This window comes from Thamnophis elegans, chromosome 3 (assembly GCF_009769535.1).
Source record: "Thamnophis elegans isolate rThaEle1 chromosome 3, rThaEle1.pri, whole genome shotgun sequence".
In the NCBI taxonomy this organism is placed as follows: Eukaryota; Metazoa; Chordata; class Lepidosauria; order Squamata; family Colubridae; genus Thamnophis; species Thamnophis elegans.
This window is the reverse complement of record NC_045543.1, coordinates 12,432,934-12,456,782: the sequence shown is the minus strand read 5'-3', so window position 1 is coordinate 12,456,782 and position 23,849 is coordinate 12,432,934. Positions and strand designations below refer to the sequence as shown.

The window sequence follows — 23,849 nt, the reverse complement described above, 5'->3', positions numbered from 1 at the left end:
CCATTCCCTCTCCACTCCAGGGAACGGATCATGTAAAATCTCCATTCCCTCCCTACTCCAGGGGAAGGATACTGTAAAATCTCCATTCCCTCCCCACACCAGGGGAAGGATACTGTAAAATCTCTTCAAAAGGGCTGGCAGTCTCAGGTTAGCTGGAACACTTCCCCTTCATCCCACTCCCCCATGGTATCAGATACAGTGCTCCAGGGTTTTAGAAATTGTGACCTACATTTCCTAAGAGGACAAAAGGCAATAGTTACATATTAGGAGTAGGAGAGGTGAGGCCATCTGTTTTTGCTTCTCTCTATCCTTCCACTTTATCCAAACGTCTCCAGGGATTTTAGATTTATTAATCTCTTAACTGGATTAATCCAGATTAATCAGAGTCCTAGGCCAGTGGGCTTTAACTGTCTTAATCAGGACTATCCCAACTTCATTGGCATGACTGTTTTTCACACTTACGACCATTGCAGCATCCCCATGGTCACGAGAGGCCGGGCGAGGCGAAGCACCCATCGACGTGAGTAACATCAACTTGGTCACACCCACCCAATCACATGACCAGCCAGCCACGCCTACCCAGCTGGTCATTAGGGCAGAGAACTGGTTGTTAAATTATTTGAATCCCACCACTGCATGACATGTTGTAAGAAGAAGCGGAAAATACAATACCACTGGCTGCCATTTGTAGTTCACAGCTCAAGCCACTTTATATTAATAAGCTACAACCAGTAGTGTGCTGATAAATGTTTCACAGTTGGTTCTGCTGGCTCCATTGGCACTGCCATACCACTAGATGTTAGAGCTTACTTCTACTCACAACCAGCTCACAAAATTTCCAAACGTTTAACAATTAGCTTTTGCAAGCCAGTAAAAGCCAGCTCCAGCACACCATTAGCTATAACCCGTATTTGGCAATGACATTGTATTTACTCATACTCTTGAGTGGCAGGCCTACAGTATATTTACATGTAGACCCATGTGAAGTTTATTCTCACAAATTTTGCTAGCACCGTTGAGCAAGAGATGGCGGAACATATGTACATCAAAATAATCTCCAGAAGTCTGAACAAAGACAATAGCTATTTAATCCATTAGTGCAAGTTCTTTTAACAGGTAAACTACTTATAATCTGTCTCTCATGCATAACACTTTGTCTTCCTCTCCTTGCCGGTCACATTTCAGTTTAAATTCTACATCAGGCTGGTTGCTCCATTGCATGATGCGAGTTGTCATTCATGGGAACTTATGCCTTTCATTAAAATTTGTTAGTCTGAAAAAGTACTATCCAGAGATGGAATTCAGCTGGTTCTCTCCTATTTGGGTGAACCAGTAGCGGTGGCTGCAGGAGGCTCTGCCCACCCACCCCGATGTAATGCGCAATCTTGTGCACATGCGCAGAAGGTGGGTATGCTCCAGAGGTGGGTTCCTACCAGTTCGCACCTATTCAGTAGAACCGGTTCGTCAAATCTACCAAACCGGTTAGAAGAGGTTCCACCAGTGGACCCAAAAAGCAGGCCACACCTACAGAAGAGGTTCTAAAATTTTTTGAAACCCACCACTGGTTCTTGGATATGATTATTCTATACTATCATGCTCATATTTATATAACTCAGTGCCTTTGTGAAAGGTAAGGATGACTACTGCGTTTGTGGCGCAATCAGAACATTGCGTGTGTTGAAGTTGTTTTAACGCAAACCAAAGATGCCTTTCAAAAAACAAGTTGACATCCTATTCTTATGCATGCCAGTGCTGTGTGTGAGGTAATTTAAGGTGGTTCTGACAAGTGTCGTCGGCATCTTCATATCCGGTCACATGGGCGGCAAGCCACTCCCATCCAGTCACATGGGCGGCAAGCCACTCCCACAAAGGAGGCCACACCCACAGAGTAGGTTCGAACAATTTTTGAAACCCACCACTGGTGTGCTCACATTTGCGAACGGGTAGGGAAGGTAAGTGAATCCCAAAACTGGTACTATCAGACTTGTGGTTTTTGTGTGCCAGAGAGTAACAAGCTCAAACACTAGCAATGGCTTTGGTCAGCTACAACTATAACTACATCATGAATCAATATGTTGTGAATGTGCGGCAAAACTTTATTGAATGGAAAAAAGATTCTTGATAAAATTTTGGAGAATTTGAGAGTTTTGGCTAAATAATATTTTAGCATATTATCCACAAGCAGCCCATTTTTTTAAAAAAAAATGAATTGTGCCATTGCAATCTGTTTGGGATTGTTATATTTGGTACTGAAGGGGAATATAAATAGGATATAGTGTAACTAGAACCTATCTGGTTTCCAGTTCAAAATTTCCTATCTCCCATCTAAAAAACCAGCATATAAGCTGTCATAAATTCATTCAAAATCCTCTACTGCTAATATCCACTTAAAACATTGTTTTTAATTTACTCTTATGTACTCTTTCTTATATAAATATTTTAAAAGTTCTGAATATATATATATTTCATTATTTTTGTATGAAATGCTCCAAGCTCTTGAAGAGATTGAAGAAATCCCATTTCTATGGCAATAATTAATCTTCCTTAATAGAAAAATACAGCACAATTATATTTTATTACAAATCTCTCCCTGATCCTGGATTTCAGCTAGCACTATATAAACATCTTCCTGGGTTAGAGCTTTATTGAATGCCAGTGGTCATATTTGTAGTATATTTATAGATAACATTCACTCTAGGTGTTTGAAAAAAGTACTTTCACAATACTCAGTTACCAGAAGAATTAAATCTCTGGGGTTTCTTTGTATTAAGTTTGTGTAACAGGCAGCATTTAAACTACATTAGGAATGGCTCCACAATTTTATAATTACCCGCTATTGTTTCCATTACTATGCTATGCTTAAAACTACTGAAGAAAGATTTGCAGGATGCTTTGAGGTGAATTTTTCCAATGGCAAAAACTCTTGGCCTTGTTCTTGTACAGGGAAGAGAGAAGGGCCTTGAAGAACAGGAAGAAAAGCTTCTGCCAAGACAACAATTGGATTCAGATTCAGATTCAGATTTAATTTATTTGTATGCCGCCCTTCTCCGGGAGGGACTCAGGGCGGCAAACAACTCAAAAGGGGAAAGGGGATACAAACACAATACACGTAATTAAAATACACAAGAGTCATACAGCCATACAAGTCGAGAGGGGAGGGGAACTCATCAACCCCAGGATGGCAATAGCAATAGCACTTAGACTTATATCCCACTTCACAGTGCTTCACAGCCCTCTCTAAGCAGTTTACAGAGTCAGCCTATTGCCCCCAATAATCTGGGTCCTCATTTACCCACTTCGGAAGGATGGAAGGCTTAGTCAATCTTGAGCCGGAGAGGATTGAACTCCTGGCAGTGAGCTGAATTAGCCTGCAATACTACCTTCTAACCACTGTGCCACCCTTGCTTCAGATAAAAGTGGTTCTGAGCCAGGGCCAGAAAAGTAATGTGAGTAAACATCTCACACCATCCCTTCCCCAGTTCAGACAAAGATAAAGGGAGGGAGAGAGGAAGCACATTCAGACTTGCAAGATTCTGTTACTATAGCTTTCCAGTAAAAATGAACTCCTTGTCAAGACCAAAGGACTATGCAGCTATTTTGTTCTTTTTTTAAATTAGTAGAGGGGTGTTTTTAAAGTTTCTCCCTACAGGTACCAATCTCATTGTTTTGAAGTTGCTAAGGAAACCAGTGCAAAAGGAACCAAAAGATGAATGAAAAGGGGTAAGGATTACTTTAGTTCTCCCTGTTGTCTGTTTGGAAGAATCACTGACTAATTCATCCATAATTCTCTGTTTGGAGGAAGATGAAGGCAAGAAAAACAGTGGTTTGAATTTTTTTTTTAATTTACTATTATTAGCTAAAGACAAAAAAGACAAAAAATACACAAAATTATAAAAGAAGAAAAATATGTTTAAAAAGGAAGCAAAACATACAAAATACATATTTGTAGACATACATATATTAATAAATTGAAACCATGATTCATTGCAATCATCCATGTGCTATCTGTATTAATTAAAGTTGCAAACTGCTAAATAGATGGACTCATATATTTGCGTTCCAATGCTGAACAATATGCCATTGGATTTTGTGTTCATTTTGTCTGCCCAAAGACAATTTCCATGTGATTGAGATAAACCTCAAGCAGAGTTAATCCATGTAATTGATTGTTACCAAAATGGAACAAAGCAGAATGTTTAAATAAAGCGATAGTTTCACTGCATCTCCAGCAATATAAATGCAATATTATTTCTTGTAGAAAAGAAAGCAAGCTAAAAATCTATCAGGTTTTTTAAACCTCTTTTCTTTTTTATTGGTTAAAGTAAGATATTCAAGCCACAAAAGAAAAAAGAAAAAACTGTGTACGTATGTATAAAAAAAATGGAGAAAGAGAAATTTAAAAAGCAAAACAGACAATAAATATAAAAAAGGGCATTCTGGTAGCTTCCTCTCTTTCTCCCCCTCCCCCCAATTACTACCTAGATAGGGGTAGGAACAATTGTGATCCGGTTTCAAAACGTTTCTGAAATATGATCAGGAAAAGCTGTACCCTCATTTCTCTACAGATCAGAACTGTACGGATAATTAGAACATTTGTCAAAGCGGCTTTATGAATATTAATTCACTTTGTGTCCTTTTCAGTTGCTGCAACTTCCATTAAAAGCTGCATATAAATAGTTAATTTCCGTAGGCATGCAGGGGAATACTTGTAATGAACCAGGGGGAAGTAAAATATGATACCACTGAGGATGAAGAGTATAACATAGAAGAACTCGACCTGTGGCTGGTCAATGATGGGTGTCAGTACCAGGTAGATCGATATCATCAGAAAAATGATTGGTATGATGATTGGTACCTGGAATAAAAAGATACATATTTATGGTCACTGTATAATTTTGGGCAAGTTTTTCAAAAAGACAATGGTGGCATTTTCTCAGTGAGAAAAGCAGTACAGTTTCATTGTTCACAGTAGATGAAATAAGAAGTACCTCATGTCAAAAGTCATATTATCCAGATCATCATCAACCAACTAGCCATGGTTGTTTGAAAGATGCTCCTTAAATTTTCCAGGTGTCCTCCAATAATCAGCCCACACGGCATAGCCACTGAACAAACTCAGTTTCCGTTGAACTAAGGTTGGATGTTTTGCCCCTCCCACCATTCTTATTCTTCTCTTTTCAATTTTCTGGCACTCCTGTAAACTTTGGGATGCCCCAAAGTCCTTTGCTAATGTCTCCCTCTCAGATATGAATGATGCTATTTCAGCTACATGATATTCAACAATGGAGATAGAAATAGAAAAAGCACAACCACACCGTTTGAGTGAAGTAAAGTTCGTGACCCGACAAATGCGCTCACGACAAAAGCACGGTGACAAAACCATGGTGAGAACACCGCGATGTCATAAACGCGCCCACAACAACGTGCCAACAAAACCGCGCCCACAAAAGCGTGATTTAAGTTAAGGTAAGGGTTAGGGTTAGGGTTAGGGTTAGGTTCAGGGTTAAGTTTAGGGTTAGGTTTAGGGTTAGGTTTAGGGTTAGGTTTAGGGTTAGGGTTATTAGGTTGTTATTAGTTGTTTGTTGAAGGCGTGCTTTTGTTGGCGCGCTGTTGTCGGCGCGCTTCTGCGTGCATTCATCGTCACGATTTCAACCTTGCGGTTTTCTCGTTCCAGTTTCGTCGGCGCACTTTTGTCGAGCGTGCATTTGTCGGTGAACCAGTAAAGTTCACTAAAGTTTTAAACCGAGAAGATTTAAAACAAAACAAAAAAAACCACTCCAATCTCCTCCTCAAGCTTTAAGAACAGGCAGAAACAATTAAAAATAAGTCAAAAAAATAAGTCAAAAAGTCATAAGCCAGAGCATTGATTTTTGCCAAGTAACAGCTAAAAGAAGGTAAGAAGGTTCTTATACTAATGGTTTTCCACAGGTGAAAGTACAGTTTTCCAAATAGCACTGACCGTAAATCCTATAGTTTTCTGCCAGTGACTGAAGCTGAGAATAAATGAAACATTGGATGGCACCAGCTTGTCTGTTATAAATTGCCATCTTTTATACTCCCAGTTGTTATTTACCGGTATGTAGTTTGGTATACTTTATTACAACGCTAACATTTCTTATATTTCAATTTCTTGTATTTTATGGGGTGTTTGGATTTATGAAGTATAGAACAGCATGTATTCCCTGTTTTATTTTTCAATGATCCTACAGACAAGTGAAGGGGGGGGGGAGGGAATAACCATTAGATATTTTAAACAATTTTTTCTGAGATATATTGGGATGCTAAGATGAACAAAAATAACAAGCATCACATTGCCTGGATGGTATCCCTGGGTTCTTAAAAACTGTCCTCCTACTATCCAAATTAGCCTAACTAGAGCAGTGTTTTGATGATATGAAACAGGAAGTGCCTTCCGATAAATTTTGAATAAGAATATCAGCATTGGGTCACATGATTGCAAGGAAACTAACAATTAATGATGATTTTAAAGAATTAGCGAGATAGCCCTTGTTTAGTGACTGCCTTAGTTAGCAACCATTCACACTTACAACAATGATAAAATAGTAACTTCATGACCAATTCTCACATTTAGAACCTTTACAAGTCAGTAAAGTAAAGGAAAGCTGAAGTAAGATCATAAGCATGGTCATAGTTTCACTTAGGGACACTTAAAAATTAAGTTGTTACTCCCAAATATGGGTTCTAAATGAGGACTACCTATAAAGAGCCGAGGTGGCGCAGTGGTTAAATGCAGCACTGCAGGCTACTTCAGCTGACTGCAGTTCTGCAGTTCAGCTGTTCAAATCTCACCGGCTCAGGGTTGACTCAGCCTTCCATCCTTCCGAGGTGGGTAAAATGAGGACCCGAATTGTTGTTGGGGGCAATATGCTGGCTCTGTAAACCGCTTAGAGAGGGTTGAAAGCCCTATGAAGCGGTATATAAGTCTAACTGACATTGCTATTGCTATATATATTCAAAGTGATGACTCTCACTATCATTAATCCAGTGGTCGGTTTCAAATTTTTTTACTACTGGTTCTGTGGGCATGGCTTGGTGGGCGTGGCAGGGGAAGGATATTGCAAAATCCCTATTTCCTCCCGATTAGCTGGGACTCGGGAGGCAGAGAATAGATGGGGGCAGGGCAGTGGTGGGCTTCAAAAAAATTTCGAACCTACTCTGTGGGTGTGGCCTCCTTTGTGGGAGTGGATTGCCAGCCATGTGACCTGGTGGGAGTGGCTTGCCGGCCATGTGTTTTCTTTCTCCCTCCCTCTCTCTCTCTCTCTCTCTCTTTCCTTCCTTTTGTCTCTCTGTCCCTTTTTACTTTTTTTCTTTCATCTCTCACATTTTCTTTCTTTTTTATTTTTTTATTTTTTTTCTTCCTTTCTTTCTCTTTCTCTCTCTGTGTGAGTCTCTCTTTCACTCACTCTCTCTCTCTCTCTCTCTCTCTCTCTCTCTCTCTCTCTCTCTCTCTCTCTCTCTGTGTGTGTGTGTGTGTGTCAGTGGTGGGTTTCAAAAATTTTTGGAACCTTTTCTGTAGGTGTGGCCTGCTTCCCGGGTCCACTGGTGGAACCTCTTCTAACCGGTTCGGTAGATTTGACGAACCGGTTCTACCGAACTGGTGCGAACTGGCAGGAACCCACCTCTGGGGCAGGGCCAGTCAGAGGTGGTATTTACCACTTCACTGAACTACTCAAAATTTCCACTACCGGTTCTTCAGAACCTGCTGAATACCACCTCTGGATTAATCCATATCAGACTTACAGTATGCATTTCACCCTGTGAGATAGTTCACAGTTTAATCCAGAATACGATATGAGAAGCGGGTTAAATTCCTCCCCCCCTCCCCCCCCCGCGCTTTGGTCTTGATCTAAATTTCCCTAAGCAAGCACCATCCTTTCCCAGGAAAGGCATTCCTGTTCACAAAACCTGCCTAATCGCATCTAATGATTGATACATCCTGGCTATCAGGTCAGATGGCCTGTCTCTTCTGCTAGAATGCCATGGGACAAAGATCAAGCAAACAGATGAAAGGCCATCGCTCTTCCAATAGTTTCTCAACGTTGTCAGACTGAAGTATTTGGAACAATTGGTTCATGTGACAAGGAAGACTGAAAGAGGTTCAGTAGAACCTCTGGTCACAACCATCATTCATTCCATAACTTTGGTTGCAACCCAATTTGGTCATGACCCAAACCTAATTTTGGAAATTTGGCGCTTACAAAAAAAATGGTGTGGAAAGAGAAATCGGCTGCGGGGGTGGGGAGTCGGAACCCGATTTGGTCATGGTCAGAAGCATTCGTGTCCAGAGGTTCTACTGTATCTGTTAACTATGGGGTTCCTAAGGGTCAACCCTGAATACAGAACAGGACAAGAGGTAACCAGGAAATTATGGACGGCCAAAAAATATAATGGTCTTCTCCTGTTTTGGCATTCAGATCCGTAGAACTACAACTCCTACATGTTTGTAGAAAGTTAATCGAACATTTGTAATCCTACCTATCTAGAGAATGCCAGTTTGGGGGTGGGAGGAAGCAAATTTGGGTTATGACCATTGTCTTGTGCAACTAAAGAAAAAAAAAGGAAAAAGAATAGGAAAAAGGATTTCCATGTTTTTATACAATACTAACCTTGTAAGATCTTGGGAGTTCTGGTTTCTTAATCTTTAAATACAGGAGACTTGCAACACTGATCCCGTTGAAAATCCAAGCTGTAAAGCTATATAAAGTAACATTTAGTAGCAGTGTTCCATGTGCAATCGTGCAATTTCTACTGCTATTAAAAATATACACCCAGATACCTCCCCCCCACACATATACACATACTACTTAAATATCAGAAGAATATACATAATATAGTACTAAAGATCTCGTTCACTTTCCACAGTTTGACAAGACATCTACAATTAACCATAGATGTTGAAGTACATTATTATCTCTATTTTCATCTAGGAGACTAACTTATGGGCATCCATAGAGGAGGGGCAAATAGAGTCGTGCAAATGACACAAATAATGTAACCGTAAGGCAGTGTTTCTCAACCTTGGCAACTTGAAGATGTCCGGACTTCAACTCCCAGAATTCTTCAACTCCCAGAATTCTAGGAGTTGAAGTCCGGACATCTTCAAGTTGTCAAGGTTGAGAAACACTGCCGTAAGGTGTCCAGAGTCATTGACAGAGATGGGCAGATACAGAAATTGAATAAATAAATGAATAAATTTTTCAATTTGCAGTAAGAGCAGAGACATCACACGCATGTGAGATTTTTACACTTATTTGGAATGTCATTTCTTAATCATGGGCAATATGTCCCCTCTTCCTTTGTTCTGCGATAGGCAACCAGCTGTTCTCCAGGACTTCATTCTTGCTACCAATGGAGATGCTAATATAGCTGAGCTACATCTGAGAATTTTCAGCCAAGATGAGGTACAGAGCTAAGCCATTAATTGTCTGGAGGTTTGGGATTTCCTTGCCTAAGTCAGGAGACCTGATATCAGAGGTGGGTTCCTACCACTTCGCCGAGTAGGTAGTTACTCAGCTGACCACGACCCAGAACTGGTTCTATGGCACCGCCATCTTGTTTTTTGCTTCTGTACATGCACAGAAGCAATTTTTTACCTACTGTGCATGTGCGCATAGCGCGCACGTGCCCAAAGCACATCCCTGAGCAAACCAGCAGTAGAAGAAGCTGGAACCTACCCCTGCCTGATATCCACACTCTGATGATACCCAGCTCTGCTTCTCTTTTATACCTGAATTGGGGAAAGTAATCCCTATATGTAAGACTCTGAAGCATGTTAAAATGAAGATCCAGTAGGTAAATGAGTTCCTTTCTGGGGAAGTTGGTAACTTGGTTATCCTGAAGAGAATTGCATGGGAGGGGCAGCTATATAGCCTGGGATATTTTTTTAAAAAATATTATAGGCACAAGGCACAAGTGACTGCAGCAATAAATGACATATTTTAATGATACGAGAGCTACAAAGAAATACAAATGCAACGGCTGCTCTTAGATAGGAAATAACATAGCCAGGGTTACACATGAACTGGGAACTCCACAGTTTGATTATCTTCTAACCGGTTCGGTAGATTTGACGAACTGGTTCTACCAAATAGGTGCGAACTGGTAGGAACCCACCTCTGGCACCTTTGCACCTGACTGGAAGCAGCTGGGCGTAAGTGCTAGCGTGCAAGAAGACGATTGGACCATGTGATGGATTTTGGGTGTGGGGACAAGATCATGAACTTTTAACTAGATGGGATTCTGATGTAACCTCCAGAATTGGGATTTCATAGCATAATTCCAAGATGTCTGATCTATTAAATTGGAACTTTAAGGATTGTTTTGCCTTGGACTCTGATTTAATTCTATATGATACTTGGAACACTGACAGGCAATATCACTTTCATATATTAAAAAAAATCAAAAAGAGGCTGAGAGATCAATTTCATTGAGTAAATTGTGAGTAGCTAGAAATACCCACCTGAAAAGGTTCACTATCTTGTTGAAACTCGCAGGTATTACCATTATTATCGACACCACACAAGTAAATATGAGAGCGGGAAAAGGTGTAAAATAACGTATATGAACCATAGATAGAAAGTCGGGCTGAAAAGGAAGACACGAAAACAAAAGACCATAACTAACTATGTTGAGAGGTTTGCTTTGCTCCTTCACCCTCTATTCCAAATCTCCAAAGTTTTAATGAGTAAATGAATGAACAGGAGGTTATGCTGTGAGAAATAATTTGAAATCTCAGGAGCCACAGTAAGTTCCATTGCCCAGCACACATGTCATTTAGAATTACACAGCTGTAATGGTCTCTCTGCCAGCAGCTCACCAAACTTATTTCTGGCATGTTAATTTCTCTAGAACCGTGATGGCGAACCTATAGCACACGTGCCCAAAGTGGCACAAGGAGCCATGTCACCTGGCACGCGCAGAATCATCTGTTCCTCTTCCAGGTTTCTGGCACGCATGTATGAGCAATGATCAGCTTGCCTTCATGTGCGTGGCGGTGCTGGAAACTGGAAGAACTGGCCTTCCATTTTCCTGTGTGAGCATGCATGCATGCCAGCCAGCTGATCGTCATGCGCGCATGCTCGGCAGAAACCGGAAGACTAGCTGAAACCGGAAGTTCATTTTCAGGCACGTGCATGCGCCCTGGGCAGCTCTTCTTTTGGGTTGCGGACCAGACAAGCGTGTGTGCCAAAAAGGTTCTCCGTCACGGCTCTGGAACATTATATCTTTGAACTAAACCAGCTTGAATTAGAGGCTACTGGTTTTCAGCGGGACATCAGGGTAGGATGCCTTTCTATAGTTGTATTCCGGACAGAATACCCTTCTGCTTTCCTTTTGTTGAGTACTTGCACATTAAGTTCCTGTAGTGTTAGGAAATTCAAAATGTACAGCTCTTCTGGCAGAATATAAACCAATCAGGCCCAAGCTGACACTTTCACATTATAGCTCTTTACAGTGTTCCCAGATAGCTGTTGGACTCCAGAGCTAAAATTTTATAAGCTACCCTAGAGTAGAGAAGGGCGTGACCCAACAAATGTGCGCCTGACAACAGCGCGCCAACAAAACTGCGGCGATAAAACCGCGATGTCGACAGCGCGCCAACGAATGAGCACAGAAGCGCGCCAACAAAAGAGCGCCAACAGAAGCACCATTACGGTTAAGGTAAGGGTTAGGGTAAGGGTAAGGGTAAGGGTAAGGGTTAGGGTTAGGGTTACATTTAGGTTTAGGTTTAGGGTTAGGGTTAGGGTTAGGGTTAGGTTGTGGGTTAGGTTAGGGTTACCTTTAGGGTTACCTTTAGGGTTAGGTTTAGAGCGCGCTTCTGTCGGCGCGCTGTTGTCAGTGCGCTTCTGTGCTCATTCGTTGGCGCAATTTCGAACTCGCACTTTTCTCCCCGCAGTTTTGTTGGCGTGCTTTTGTCGAGTGCGCATTTGTCGGTGAACCAGAGAAGGGAGGAGGAGAATAATCGTCAGATTGATAAAACATGGGTATCTATCACAAAATAATTGATTTATAGCACAGTACTGTAACATTTATTCACGATTGAATATAGTAATAATTGTAATTGCATTTCTGCTACAACCTTGTGTAGGAGGGTAAAGCATGCTATTAACATACAGAAGAACTGAGCGTGTGGTTTCGGCTGATAAAAATTAATATCCATTTTTCATTGAACAAGAGAGGCGTGCAGGATTGTGATCAGAAAGTTACAACCAATTCCCATAAGCCTCACTTGTTTTTCATTGATTCGTTAGTTTTATCTATATACAAATACATTAAAACTCAAGACATTAGAGCCAAAGGAAATATATTGTTCTCAATTCCCATTAAGATAAAAGATAACTACTGTAGTAACTACCTTGTCCTATTAATTCCAATAAGTTTTATATACAATTAATTTATACACTGATGCACACGCCTGCTCAAAAATAATTTAATTGGATTTACTTCTGGGTACATAAGTATAGTTTTACATCCTAAATCTGGATTCAATTTTATGTATTTCCAAAAATCCAGTAGCCTAATATAGCTGACAGCTAAGTAAACAGTCTTAGTTTTAAATGAGTTCAGGACCATTAGTTGGTTTAAATGACAGAATTTAAATTGTCAAATTAGCTCAAGTGAGTTACAGGTAATTAAAAGTGTTAAACCTTAATAGGGAACGTAAGTTATACAAGGAATTTATGGCATGTGAAGCACTGTGTCTTTCATTCTCCCATCCTGCCAGTGCATTTTATTTTATTTATATATTGTTCTATGAGTTGTACACCAGCGGTGGGCTGCTATGGATTTGCCCGGGTTCAGGAGAACCCGTAGCTAATGTTATGGCCGGTTCGGAGAACCTCCAAACCCCACCCCTGGCTGGCCCTGCCCACCCCACTCTTGCTACCCCACTACGCCCCTCCCAGGAGTCTCCATAGGGCCCATTTTGGATGTGAGGTAAGTACAGGGCCTACGCCAGTGATGGCAAACCTTTTCGGCACCAAGTGCCCAAATTGGAACATGCATCCAAGAGCCGAGGTAGCGCAGTGGGTAGAGTGCAGTACTGCAGGCCACTTTAGCTGACTGCTATCTGCAGTTCAGCGGTTCAAATCTCACCGGCTCAGGGTTGACTCAGCCTTCCATCCTTCCGAGGTGGGTGAAATGAGGACCCAGACTGTGGGGGCGATATGCTGACTCTGTAAACCGCTTAGAGAGGGCTGAAAGCCCTATGAAGTGGTATATAAGTCTAACTGCTATTGCTATGCCGGAGCCCCAGAAACCAAAAGACCATGATGGCCAGCTGATCTTTGAGTTTCCAGCATGCGCATTTGCACCAACCAGCTGGTCTTCTTGCACGCCAGAGCACCAGAAACCCGAAGACCGGCTGGCTGGCGTGCACATACCTTGGTTTTGTGCTGTTTTGTGTCATTTTCCTGGCCATTTTCAGGCCGCTTTTGGGGTCATTTTCAGGCCATTTTCCAGCACTCTGGAACCCATGAAGACCAGCTGGCCAAAGCACATGTGCATGCTGGAAACCAGAAGAATGGCTGGCCGGCATGCACATGCCTGTTTTGGGGGGCTTTTTGGCCATTTTGATTGTTTTGGAGGCGATTTTTGGCTGTTTGGGGGGCCGTTTTCAGGCCATTTGGGGGCAGTTTTCAGAAGAGCTGCTGGTGACAGCTTGCATGGCCACAGAGAGGGCTCTGTGTGCCACCTCTTGCACATGTGCCATAGGTTTGCCATCATGGGCCTATGTGGAGGCTCAGAGAGGGGGAGAAACGGGCCTCTAGGAAGGCCTCTGGAGCCTAGGGGAGGCAGTTTTCGCTCTCCCGGAGGCTCGAGGAAAGCTTCTGGAACCTTGGGAAAGTGAAAAGAGCCCCCCACTGTGGTGCAGGAGGCTGACTAGGCAATGCCCAACATGGCCATTCTCACCTAGCAACCGAGCAGAGAACCCGTTGCTGAAATTTTTGAAGCCCGCCCCTGTTGAACCCCCCTAACAAGACGCAACCGCTGACTAGAAGACAGCTTTACAAATCCACGAAGGACCCGGGGGGGAGGGCATGGAGTAACAATAAAAGATTCTAACATGAAAATGATTGATTAAATAATAATAATACCTCCATGAATATAATGGAAAAAGCAGTATGTTCACAGTCCTTACCATATGGCCTTCTCTTGCTGCAATGTAGCACACCCGGCTTCCGCAGAAGAACGTTCCATTAACCGATCCAAAGCAAGAAAGGGCAACTGCCAGGGACATCAGCCATACCCAGTTGCCCAGCACTTTATTTCTTTAGAGGGAAATAAAATAAAATATTACCAAAAAGGAGACATAGTGGATTGGCTGGAGTGTTGGTTAAGGACCAAGAAGACCTCAAATTCAAACTCAGATTACATCCTGCCTGTTTTGACTTGATTTTCATAATACGTTGGTTGAAAGAAATCTGTATGCCAGGTACAGTGGTGGGTTTCAAAATTTTTTAGAACCTCTTCTGTAGGTGTGGCCTGCTTTGTGGGAGTGGCTTGCCAGCCATGTGACCAGGTGGGAGTGGCTTGCTGGCCATGTGACTGGGTGGGAGTGGCTTGCCGGCCATGTGACCGGGTGGGAGTGCCTTGCCAGCTATGTGACCGGGTGGGAGTGCCTTGCCAGCCATGTGACTGGGTGGGCATGGCCAACTTGTAAAATGTGGTGAAACTCACTTAACAACGCTCTTGCTTAGCAACCAAATGTTGACTCAGAAACTCTGGCATTGAAGTGTGCAAGTCTTAAAGCTGTCAAGTTACAAGACCCTTGCACCCCTAACCCTTTAGAAACAAAAACCCCAGGGGTGTTCAAACTTGACAGCTTCAAGACTTGTGGACTTCAACTCCCAGAATTCCTCCTCTTGCTCTTCATCTTGATAATGTGCAGACGGGCGGGGGGAGGGACCTGGAACCGGTTCTAAATGGCACTGTAGATTTGTGGAACCTCTTCTATAGAAGAGGTTAGAACTGGCAGGAATCCACCCCTGGCTAGGTACCTCTGTTCTTCACCATACAATTTTTAGTCAAATTGTATGGCTTTTCCATACTGAAAGTCTCCAAGGTTTAAATCAATAGTAGCTATCACTTTCAATCAACACTCATTAAAAACGTTAAAGTATGGTAAAACATTGGTTTGACAGTTAACCAGAATTGGTGATTATGTCACTTTTGGAAGAAATATGTTTAACGGTATAGAACCGTGATGGCGAACCTATGGCATGCATGTCACAGGTGGCACGCAGAGCCCTCTCTGCGGGCATGCGAGCTGTCATTCCCGCTCAGCTCCACAGTGCATGCATGCGCGCCTCCCACCAGCCAGCTGGTTTGGGGTGTCTCTTCCATGCATGCGGGGGGTGGGGGAGTGCAGGGGGTTCATGTGTGCATGTGCAGGGGAGGCGGAGCACACGGGAAGTCATGTGTGCATTGCATTATGGGTGCGTGTGCGCACTGTTGCGCCCTATCATATCCTGTCTCACACACACTTTCAGCACGCAGCAATGAAAAGCTTAGCCATCCCTGGCATAAAAGCTTCAGAGCATAATTAAAAGACTGCTTTTAAGTCCAAGACAGAAATACATGCCCTGTCGATTATTTTGAAGTATAATTCCCATCTGTCCAATCAAGATTTGGAAGGGAAGATTTGAAAAAGGAGATCCTTGTCTCAGAATAAGAGGATTTAAGAAGGACTATCAAATCTCGACTGCATAAACACAAAAGACCACTAGTAGCCAAGACAATTATCTGGCTGTCTTTGATGACATTTAGTAAATCACAGGGATTTTCGCAGCCCAGGTTTGAAAGCTCTACATTAATTCATTAGACGTAGTGCATACAGGTAGTCCTTGACTTACGGCCACAATTGAGGCCAGAATTTATGTTGTCAAGTGAGAAATTTGTTGAGTGCGTTTTGCCCCATTTTATTACTTTTCTTGCTACATTTGTTAAGTGAATCACTGCACGTGTTAAATTAATAACATGGCTTGTTAAGTGAATCATTTTTCCCCATTGACTTTGCTTGTCAGAAGGTTGTAAAAGGTGATCACATGACCCTGGGACACTACAACTGCCATAAATATGAACAGTTGGCAAACCTCTGAATGTAAATCATGTGACCATGGGGATGTTGAAGTGGTCATAAGTGTGAAAAATGGCCACAAGTCACTTTTTCCAGTGATGTAATAATTTTGAATGGTCACTATAGAAACTGATGTAAGACAAGGACCATTACCTGTATAAGTTCTAACTCTTAGTTGAATCTATAATTGCTTAGTTTTTTTCAATCTTCAGGATAGACAGCATGCAAGAGTGCTGTTGCCAAATGGTGTGTGTGTGTGTGTGTGTGTGTATCAGTGGTGGGTTTCAAAAATTGTTCGAACCTACTCTGTGGGTGTGGCCTCCTTTGTGGGAGTGGCCTGCCACCCATGTGACCGGATGGGAGTGGCTTGCCACCCACGTGACCAGATATGAAGATGCCAACAACACTTGTCAGAACCATCTTAAATTACTTCACACACAGCACTGGCATGCATAAGAATATGATGTAAACTTGTTTTTGAAAGGCATCTTTGGTTTGTGTTAAAACAACTTCAACACACGCAATGTTCTGATTGCACCACAAACGCAGTAATCCTTAGCTTTCACAGAGGCACTGAGTTTTATAAATATGAGCATGATAGTGTAGAATAATCATATCCAAGGACCAGTGGTGGGTTTCAAAAAAGTTTGGAACCTCTTCTGTAGGTGTGGCCTGCTTTCCGGGTCCACTGGTGGAACCTCTTCTAACCGGTTTGGTAGATTTGACGAACCGGTTCTACCGAATAGGTGCGAACTGGTAGGAACCCACCTCTGGTGTGTGTGTGTGTGTGTGCGCGCGCATGTGTGTGTGTGTGAAACCATCAAAACTGAGACCTAACACCAAAAGATCTGATTGTCAAGCAACTTCTCACCTTGTGTGTAAAATTAAAAATTTTCCTTGAATAAGGAAAAAAGTGACTTTAAAAAGTCTACTGTGCTTGTCCTCAGATAAGCAAGAATCCCTATTTGTAATAATATTGCACATCCTGATGAGTTCTTGATCTCCTATTCCCCCATCATTAGAAAATCAAATTTAAATCTTTTTAAAATTCATAACCCAGAAATTTAATATGAAGCATACCAAAAGCCTTCTCAATATCCAGCAAAATTAAAACAGATGAGTCCAATTGTCCGTGGCTATTTCCAAAATGTACATCACTAATGAGTATTATAGATGCCAGTCTGTCTGTTTGTTTTTATTAATCCTGGCTGAATTGGATAAAGTGAGTTGGATGAATTAGAGATGACACTGTGTTTGTACAATAATCTCTTTTCCAATGTAATATCTTTGCATCTAAGTTGGGCAATGATACCAGCTCATGACTTGCACATCTGGCAGAGTCTTTCCCTGGTTTTAATAATATGGTAATAAGTCTCATCAAATGAAGAGTGGAATGTAGTGAGATTGAAAGACTCTTTAGAGTTCTCTAATAATATTAAGCAGGGCTCTGGCTAATCATATTTTTTTCCCTGGAGAGAACTCCTGAAACATTAGCTCCTGATGTGGAATTGCAGGACTAATCTATATGTTGTCTCATTCTTCTTGGCGGCTTTATTGAGGTTGTAGGGGAAGAGTTAATTGATTTGGTTGACCTGTGTTGGGTTAGGTGAAAGACTGGAGGAGGGGGTTAGGATCGCCTGGCCAATAGGTAGAGTACTGGCCAAGAAGAAGTTGCAATGTTCAAGGTAAAGGGAATATCTCTGAGCATTGTGTCTGCACGGATGGTATATTCTGCTGTGATTTGTATTGTTATATATTGTCTGCTTTGGGTTTTGTGGGTTCTGATTTATAGATGGTGGAGGAAGCTTCTCTCCACCTTTGCCTGGCAGGGTTGTTGTGAATGGTCTTGAACAGATTGCTGACCCTTGTAGTACAGCTGAGTGGAGTGAGGAAGGATGGGAGAAGGAGAGGGATGGGATATTGGCCCCCGAGTAGGTCAGATTTAGGTCAGGTTGGGGTTAAGAGTTGGGTCGGGGGAAATAAAACTACAGCACCCATTAAACTTGGTGTTCACCTCCAAGGAGTTGTGTTGTCTGGATGTGAGCAATGTTATCATTTGTTGTTTGTTGTAGTCAGATTAGCCCAATGATGGGATTGGCCCTCTGGAATGGACAGTTGTTTGTATCCAGCTGTTTGACCTTCTAGGAAAAAAGTGTAATGGGTGGGAGCTTTGGGGGGTCCACAACCATGTATTGTGTTGTGATTGTTTGAAATGTATTTTAAGATAACTGTGTCTAGTATTATTGTGCTCTGTTAGCATTGGGAACTGCTGAGAGTCTTTTGTGATTTTGCCAGGGTATAAATCTGATAAATAAATAAAAAGTGCCAATTGAGCTATGAAAGTTCTATACCATCCAACTGAAAATCCATCTGAGCCTAAGGCTGTCTCCATAGAGAATACAGCCATAGATTTAACTGCCTTTATAATTTCTTGTAGCATCAGTGATAGCATCAAATTATTTATATGCTATGGGGAAAGCTCTTCCATTTCAGTAGGTTTACCCATATTAATCTGTTGTTGTTTGGTTGTAAAATCTTCTAATTTGTACCACTGACCATAATAGTAAAAATAAAAACCCTGATAGTTAATATACTTCATATTGGTTCACCGACAAATGCGCACTCGACAAAAGTGCGCCGACAAAACCGCAGCGAGAAAACTGCAAGGTCGAAATCGCGCCGGTGAATGCGCAGAAGTGTGCCAACAATAGCGCGCTGACAAAAGCGTGCCTTCAAAAAACAACTAATAACAACCTAAGAACCCTAACCCTAACCCTAACCCTAACCCTAACCCTAACCCTTACCTTAAATCGCGCTTTTGTCGGCGCGGTTTTGTCAGCGCGTTGTTGTGGGTGCGTTTATGACATCGTGGTTTTCTCACCGTGGTTTCGTCGGTGCGCTTTTGTCATGCGCGCATTTGTCGGGTCATGCTTCATATTACAAGTGGTCCTCAACTTACAAGCACAGTTGAGCCCAGAATTTAGGCTGCTAAGTGAGACATTGGTTAAGTGAATTTTGTCCCATTTTACAACCTTTCTTGCCACAGTTAATAAGTGAGTCACTGTAGTTGTTAAATTAGACACGTGGTTGTTAAGTGAATCTGGTTTCTTCATTGACTTTGTTGGTTAGAAGGTCACAAAATGGGATCATTTGACCCCAGGACACGGCAACCATCATAAACATGAACCAATTAACAAGCATCAATCTTTTGATCACGTGACCATGGGGCTGTTGCGGCCACAAGTGTGAAAACGGTCATAAGTTACTTTTTTCAGTCCTGTAACTTTGAACAGTCACTAAATGAGCTGTTGTAAGTCGGCGACTACCTGTACTAAATAACTGGCTACCTCTGGCCTTAATTTCAGAGAAAATATTCAATTTTGTTGTTGTTTCATCTGACAGGCAACTAACTTTTTAGCTTTCTCTCCAAATTTTGCTTCATATATTGTATTTGTTCAAAGTAGAATTTTCCCAGATTTACCATATCTGTCAATTGGGTTTCTAATATAAGTTTGTAATAAAGCAGGCGTTACCTTTTACATTAAGCTGAGTCCTCTTACGTTTCTCTTAGACATAGCAAAATATTGTACCATGACAAATAGCAATAGCAATAGCAGTTAGACTTATATACTGCTTCATAGAGCTTTCAGCCCTCTCTAAGCGGTTTACAGAGTCAGCATATCACCCCCACAGTCTGGGTCCTCATTTCACCCACCTCGGAAGGATGGAAGGCTGAGTCAACCTTGAGCCGGTGAGACTTGAACTGCTGAACTGCAGATAACAGTCAGCTAAAGTGGCCTGCAGTACTGCACCCTAACCACCGCGCCACCTCGGCTCCTGTATGCCTTTAAAGTTAGCGGGACTTCAATTAATTTCATTAAAAAATGCCACTTTTTTTCCTCAATGTATTTTAAAGAAGAAATATTTCTTATTAATGAAGTGTTCAAATATTTTTGGAGCATAAATTTCTGAAATCTGGCAAGGTCAGATTCAAATGTAAACACAGGTTGCTAATTTCAGAAAGATAGGTGGGCACAGTGTTGTGTAAACAGAGCAGACTGTCCATAAGGAATAATGATGTGCCTTTCCAAACACAGGGAGTTGATTGCTGACGATGGAAGTAAAGTAATAAGGGATTAATGAGTGGTGGGATTCAAATTGTTTTAGTACCAGTTCTGTGGGTGTGGCTTGGTGGGTGTGGCATGGCTTGGTGGGCGTGGCAGGGGAAGGATACTATAAAAATCTCCATTCCCACCCCACTCCAGGGGAAGGATACTGTGAAATCTCCATTCCAGAGGTGGGCTTCTGTTGGTTCACCCTGAATCGGGCGAACCAGTAGTGGCGGTGGCGGGAGGCTCCACCCACCCACCTGAACACTTTTGTGCATGCGCAGAAGCGTCGCGTGCGGGCACATAAGCGAACCAATAGTAAAATACATTGAAACCCACCACTGCTCTATTCCCACCCCACTCCAGGGAAAGGTTACTGCAAAATCCCCTTCCCTCCCAATCAGCTGGGACTCAAGAGGCAGAGAATAGGTGGTGGCAGAGGCAGTTAATGGTGGTATTTACTGGTTCTCCGACCTACTCATAATTTCTGCTACCAGTTCTTCAGAACTGGTCAGAACCTGCTGAATACCATCTGGGATTGATGCATTAGTGCTGGGTGGGGAACTATGCTGGCTTAGAAATTCTGGGAGTTGAACTCCACAAGTCATAAAGGGACCATTGTTCCCCACTCTGGATTAGTGGAACACAATGCACACAGAGGACCATAAGATAAATCAATCACTAAACCAGGACAGCAAACTAACATAATTGCAAAACAGTGCCAATTAGAATGAGATTAGGTCATAAAGGGAGAGGAGGAAATGATAATACTAAAGATTTTTTCTCCATGTCTCGTTCAGACAATATGACTGAAGCAACCATTGTTACTTCAATACTTCAGTAATTCCTTTCCTTTCCCTCTCGCCAAAGGGTTGTACATAAGTGCTATTGGTTTTAAATGTTTTGCAAGGCTGAAGCTTTTGACACATGTTGGAGATGGAAAGTGTTTTATAGGGCAGGTGCATGAATGCTAGAGAAAATGTAGCCACCTATGTTGAATAAGCTGGTAAGGCTTTAGTATTTAGCATTGCTCACCCCCAGGTAATACCAACAGCACCCGAAGTTAGGAAGTCAACAGAAGTCATGGCTGCAAAATAGCTGACGTTTACTAGCAAATAAAAGCAGGTCACCAGAGGAATAGCAATCATCAACGCCCTTGGCAGAGTCACCTGGAGAGAGAAGAAAATAAGATGCACAGTGATGAGCTATGTAGACATATAGGTGTGTGTTCTGTTCCCCCCTCCTTCGCTTGTTAACAGATGACAGGCAAACAAACTGAAAGGGAACACTCTTTATCAGTCCTTGGCTCAAACTGGCTGCAAGCCCAAAATAAACATAAATAAGGTCTCTGACCAGATAACAGAATACAAAACAAAACTCTTACAACGGAATGCACTTCTCCAAGTGTCTCCTTGAATCAGGGTTACAGAAAGCAAATCACAAACAAACCATGACCGATGAATGACTGAATGCATGAATGAACGTTGACTCCTGCAACCAGGGCATGGCACCATCCGTCCTTTTATCACCGGAAGACCCACTAACGAGCCCCAGCTGCATTGGGAAACTTGGATCCCGAAAAGACTCACAGAAGACATCTGCTGAGTTACAACAGGTGTGGCACTGAATAACTTTTTGATAACTGAGTTCTAAATATATAAATACAATTTATATTGAGAAGCTCACTGAGGAGACCACAGGAGGAGGGAAGCCAGGCAAAGGGGCATGCTGTAGCTCACACACTTTCCCCCAGCTCTGTTCTTTCAGAAGGGTCTGATTGGCTCCCCTCCGGCTTCTCTGCCTCTCCTCTCAACCCAGCCTGCCAGCAGGAGGTGAGTCGGTGGCTTTATTGCATTCCAGGCATTTCCCACCCGGACAGCATGCTGCATTTGCAATGATGGAAGTGTTTGGGGAAGGCAGCAGGGGAATTGAGGGGTGGGGTGGTAGAGAAGCTGCTTTCAAGCCATTGGGAGAGATATCCAATTCAACTTCTCTGTGTGTGTGCATGTGTTAGAGAGAGAGGGGGGGAGAAGGTGGGGAGGGAGGGAGGGAGGGAAGGGGGTAGGAGATAGATATCCAATCCAACTTCTGTATGTGTGTGTTTGAGAGAGTGAGAGAGGGGGAGGGAGGGAGAGAGGGAGGAAGGAGGGGAAGGGAGAAAGAAAGAGAAAGAAAAAGAAAGAAGGAAACTTCTTTCGCAAAGGAGAAAAACAAATGCTGTCGCTTTAAATCGGAACTGAGCATGGCTGGCTGTGGAATTCTGGGAGTTGAAGTCTACAAGTCTTAATGCTTATAACTTTAAATTGAAGTTTTAAATTGAAAAGGTGTTGGGAACAACAAATTGGTTATATGGTTATATGTTATATGGTTTTATGTTTTTGAAGTTTTGGGATTTGGGCAATATGGGCTTTGTGTTTCTAAAAGGGTTTGGATGATTCCCTGCTTGTGAACAGAGCCAAACTTTATTTAGGGTCATTATCTCATTATCTCTATCTGGCAGGAATGTGGAATGAGCCTCAGTGAGGTTTCTTTCTTAGCAGAAAGAAAGAAAAACAGCACAGCAAGCTAGAAGGCTATTCAGAGGTCATCTACTCCAACCCCCTGCTGCAGCAGGAAACCTTACACTGTATGGATTATTTTGGTCCCTCTAACAGAGAGGAAAATTGCCAGAAAGGAGAAGGAGTTTACTAGGACAAGGCTGCCATGCAGAAGAAAGCAGAGATAGTCCTTGACTTATGACTACAATTGAACCCAAAATTTTGGTTGCTGAGCAACAGCGTTGTTAAGTGAGCTTCACCACATTTTACCCAATCCATGACATCTCCTGGTGAGTGACATCAAGTTGGCCACTCTCACCCAGTCACATGATCATCGAGCCACTCCCACCCTGGTCACATGATCGCCAAGCCACTCCCACAAAACAGGCCACATGTACAAAATAGGTTCTAAAAATTTTTTAAGCCCACCTCTCTTGCAGTTCTAAACATACTGAACTCATTGAGGATCTCAGGACAAAGTGGTAGTATGTTGTCAGGTGAGATGCCTGATAACATAATCCTGAGAGAAAATGAATTTTGAGATTTAGAGCAAATCCTCTGAGATTCAGGGGATTCTAGTGAAGACGTTAGAGAAAAAAATAAAGCTTTTATCATTTTTTTTAGAATAGAATGAAGAACATACAGGTGCAGAAATTGATGAAGTTTATAGAATAAATACAAGATTTGCAAAAGTTCCAAGGACATCCCCCCCCCCGCCCGAGTTGCAGATGGATCACATAAAAATTGAATAAATAAATTAATCCTAGGAAACTTTGTCAGGAAGAAAACAGGAGATCAAGTTCTGCAGCATTTTAACACAAGATTAAAGATTGATAATACAAATGTAATGGTGCTCAAAGTAACTCCAATCAGAATATTGTATAAGAGAAAAATGTACTTTCTAAATGACTTAAACAAAAAAAAGGATTCCATTTCAATAGGACAAGCTGGTAGGAATAATTTTTATTTTCAAATAGTAGAGATTTTGATTGTGTTCTGTGCTGAAATTTCTAGAAAAAAATCAAAGAACTGGACACAAGATAGATGGATAGATATATAAGATAGATAGATAGATAGATAGATAGATAGATAGATAGATAGATAGAT

The 23,849-nt window shown here is 42.0% G+C and overlaps 1 protein-coding gene across 1 annotated transcript in view; it reads right to left on the bottom strand.

Moving 5' to 3' along the window:
• Positions 1-4,621: 4,621 nt before the first annotated feature.
• Positions 4,622-23,849, bottom strand: part of LOC116505647 (b(0,+)-type amino acid transporter 1-like) — a 35,747-nt gene continuing 16,519 nt past the window's right edge. The window contains exons 2-6 of the mRNA XM_032212995.1: positions 21,241-21,374; positions 14,159-14,288; positions 10,481-10,605; positions 8,628-8,715; positions 4,622-4,855 (exon numbers count right to left, since the gene is read on the bottom strand). Coding sequence (XP_032068886.1) covers positions 4,622-4,855; positions 8,628-8,715; positions 10,481-10,605; positions 14,159-14,288; positions 21,241-21,374 — 711 coding nt within the window. The remainder of the gene's footprint in view (positions 4,856-8,627; positions 8,716-10,480; positions 10,606-14,158; positions 14,289-21,240; positions 21,375-23,849) is intronic.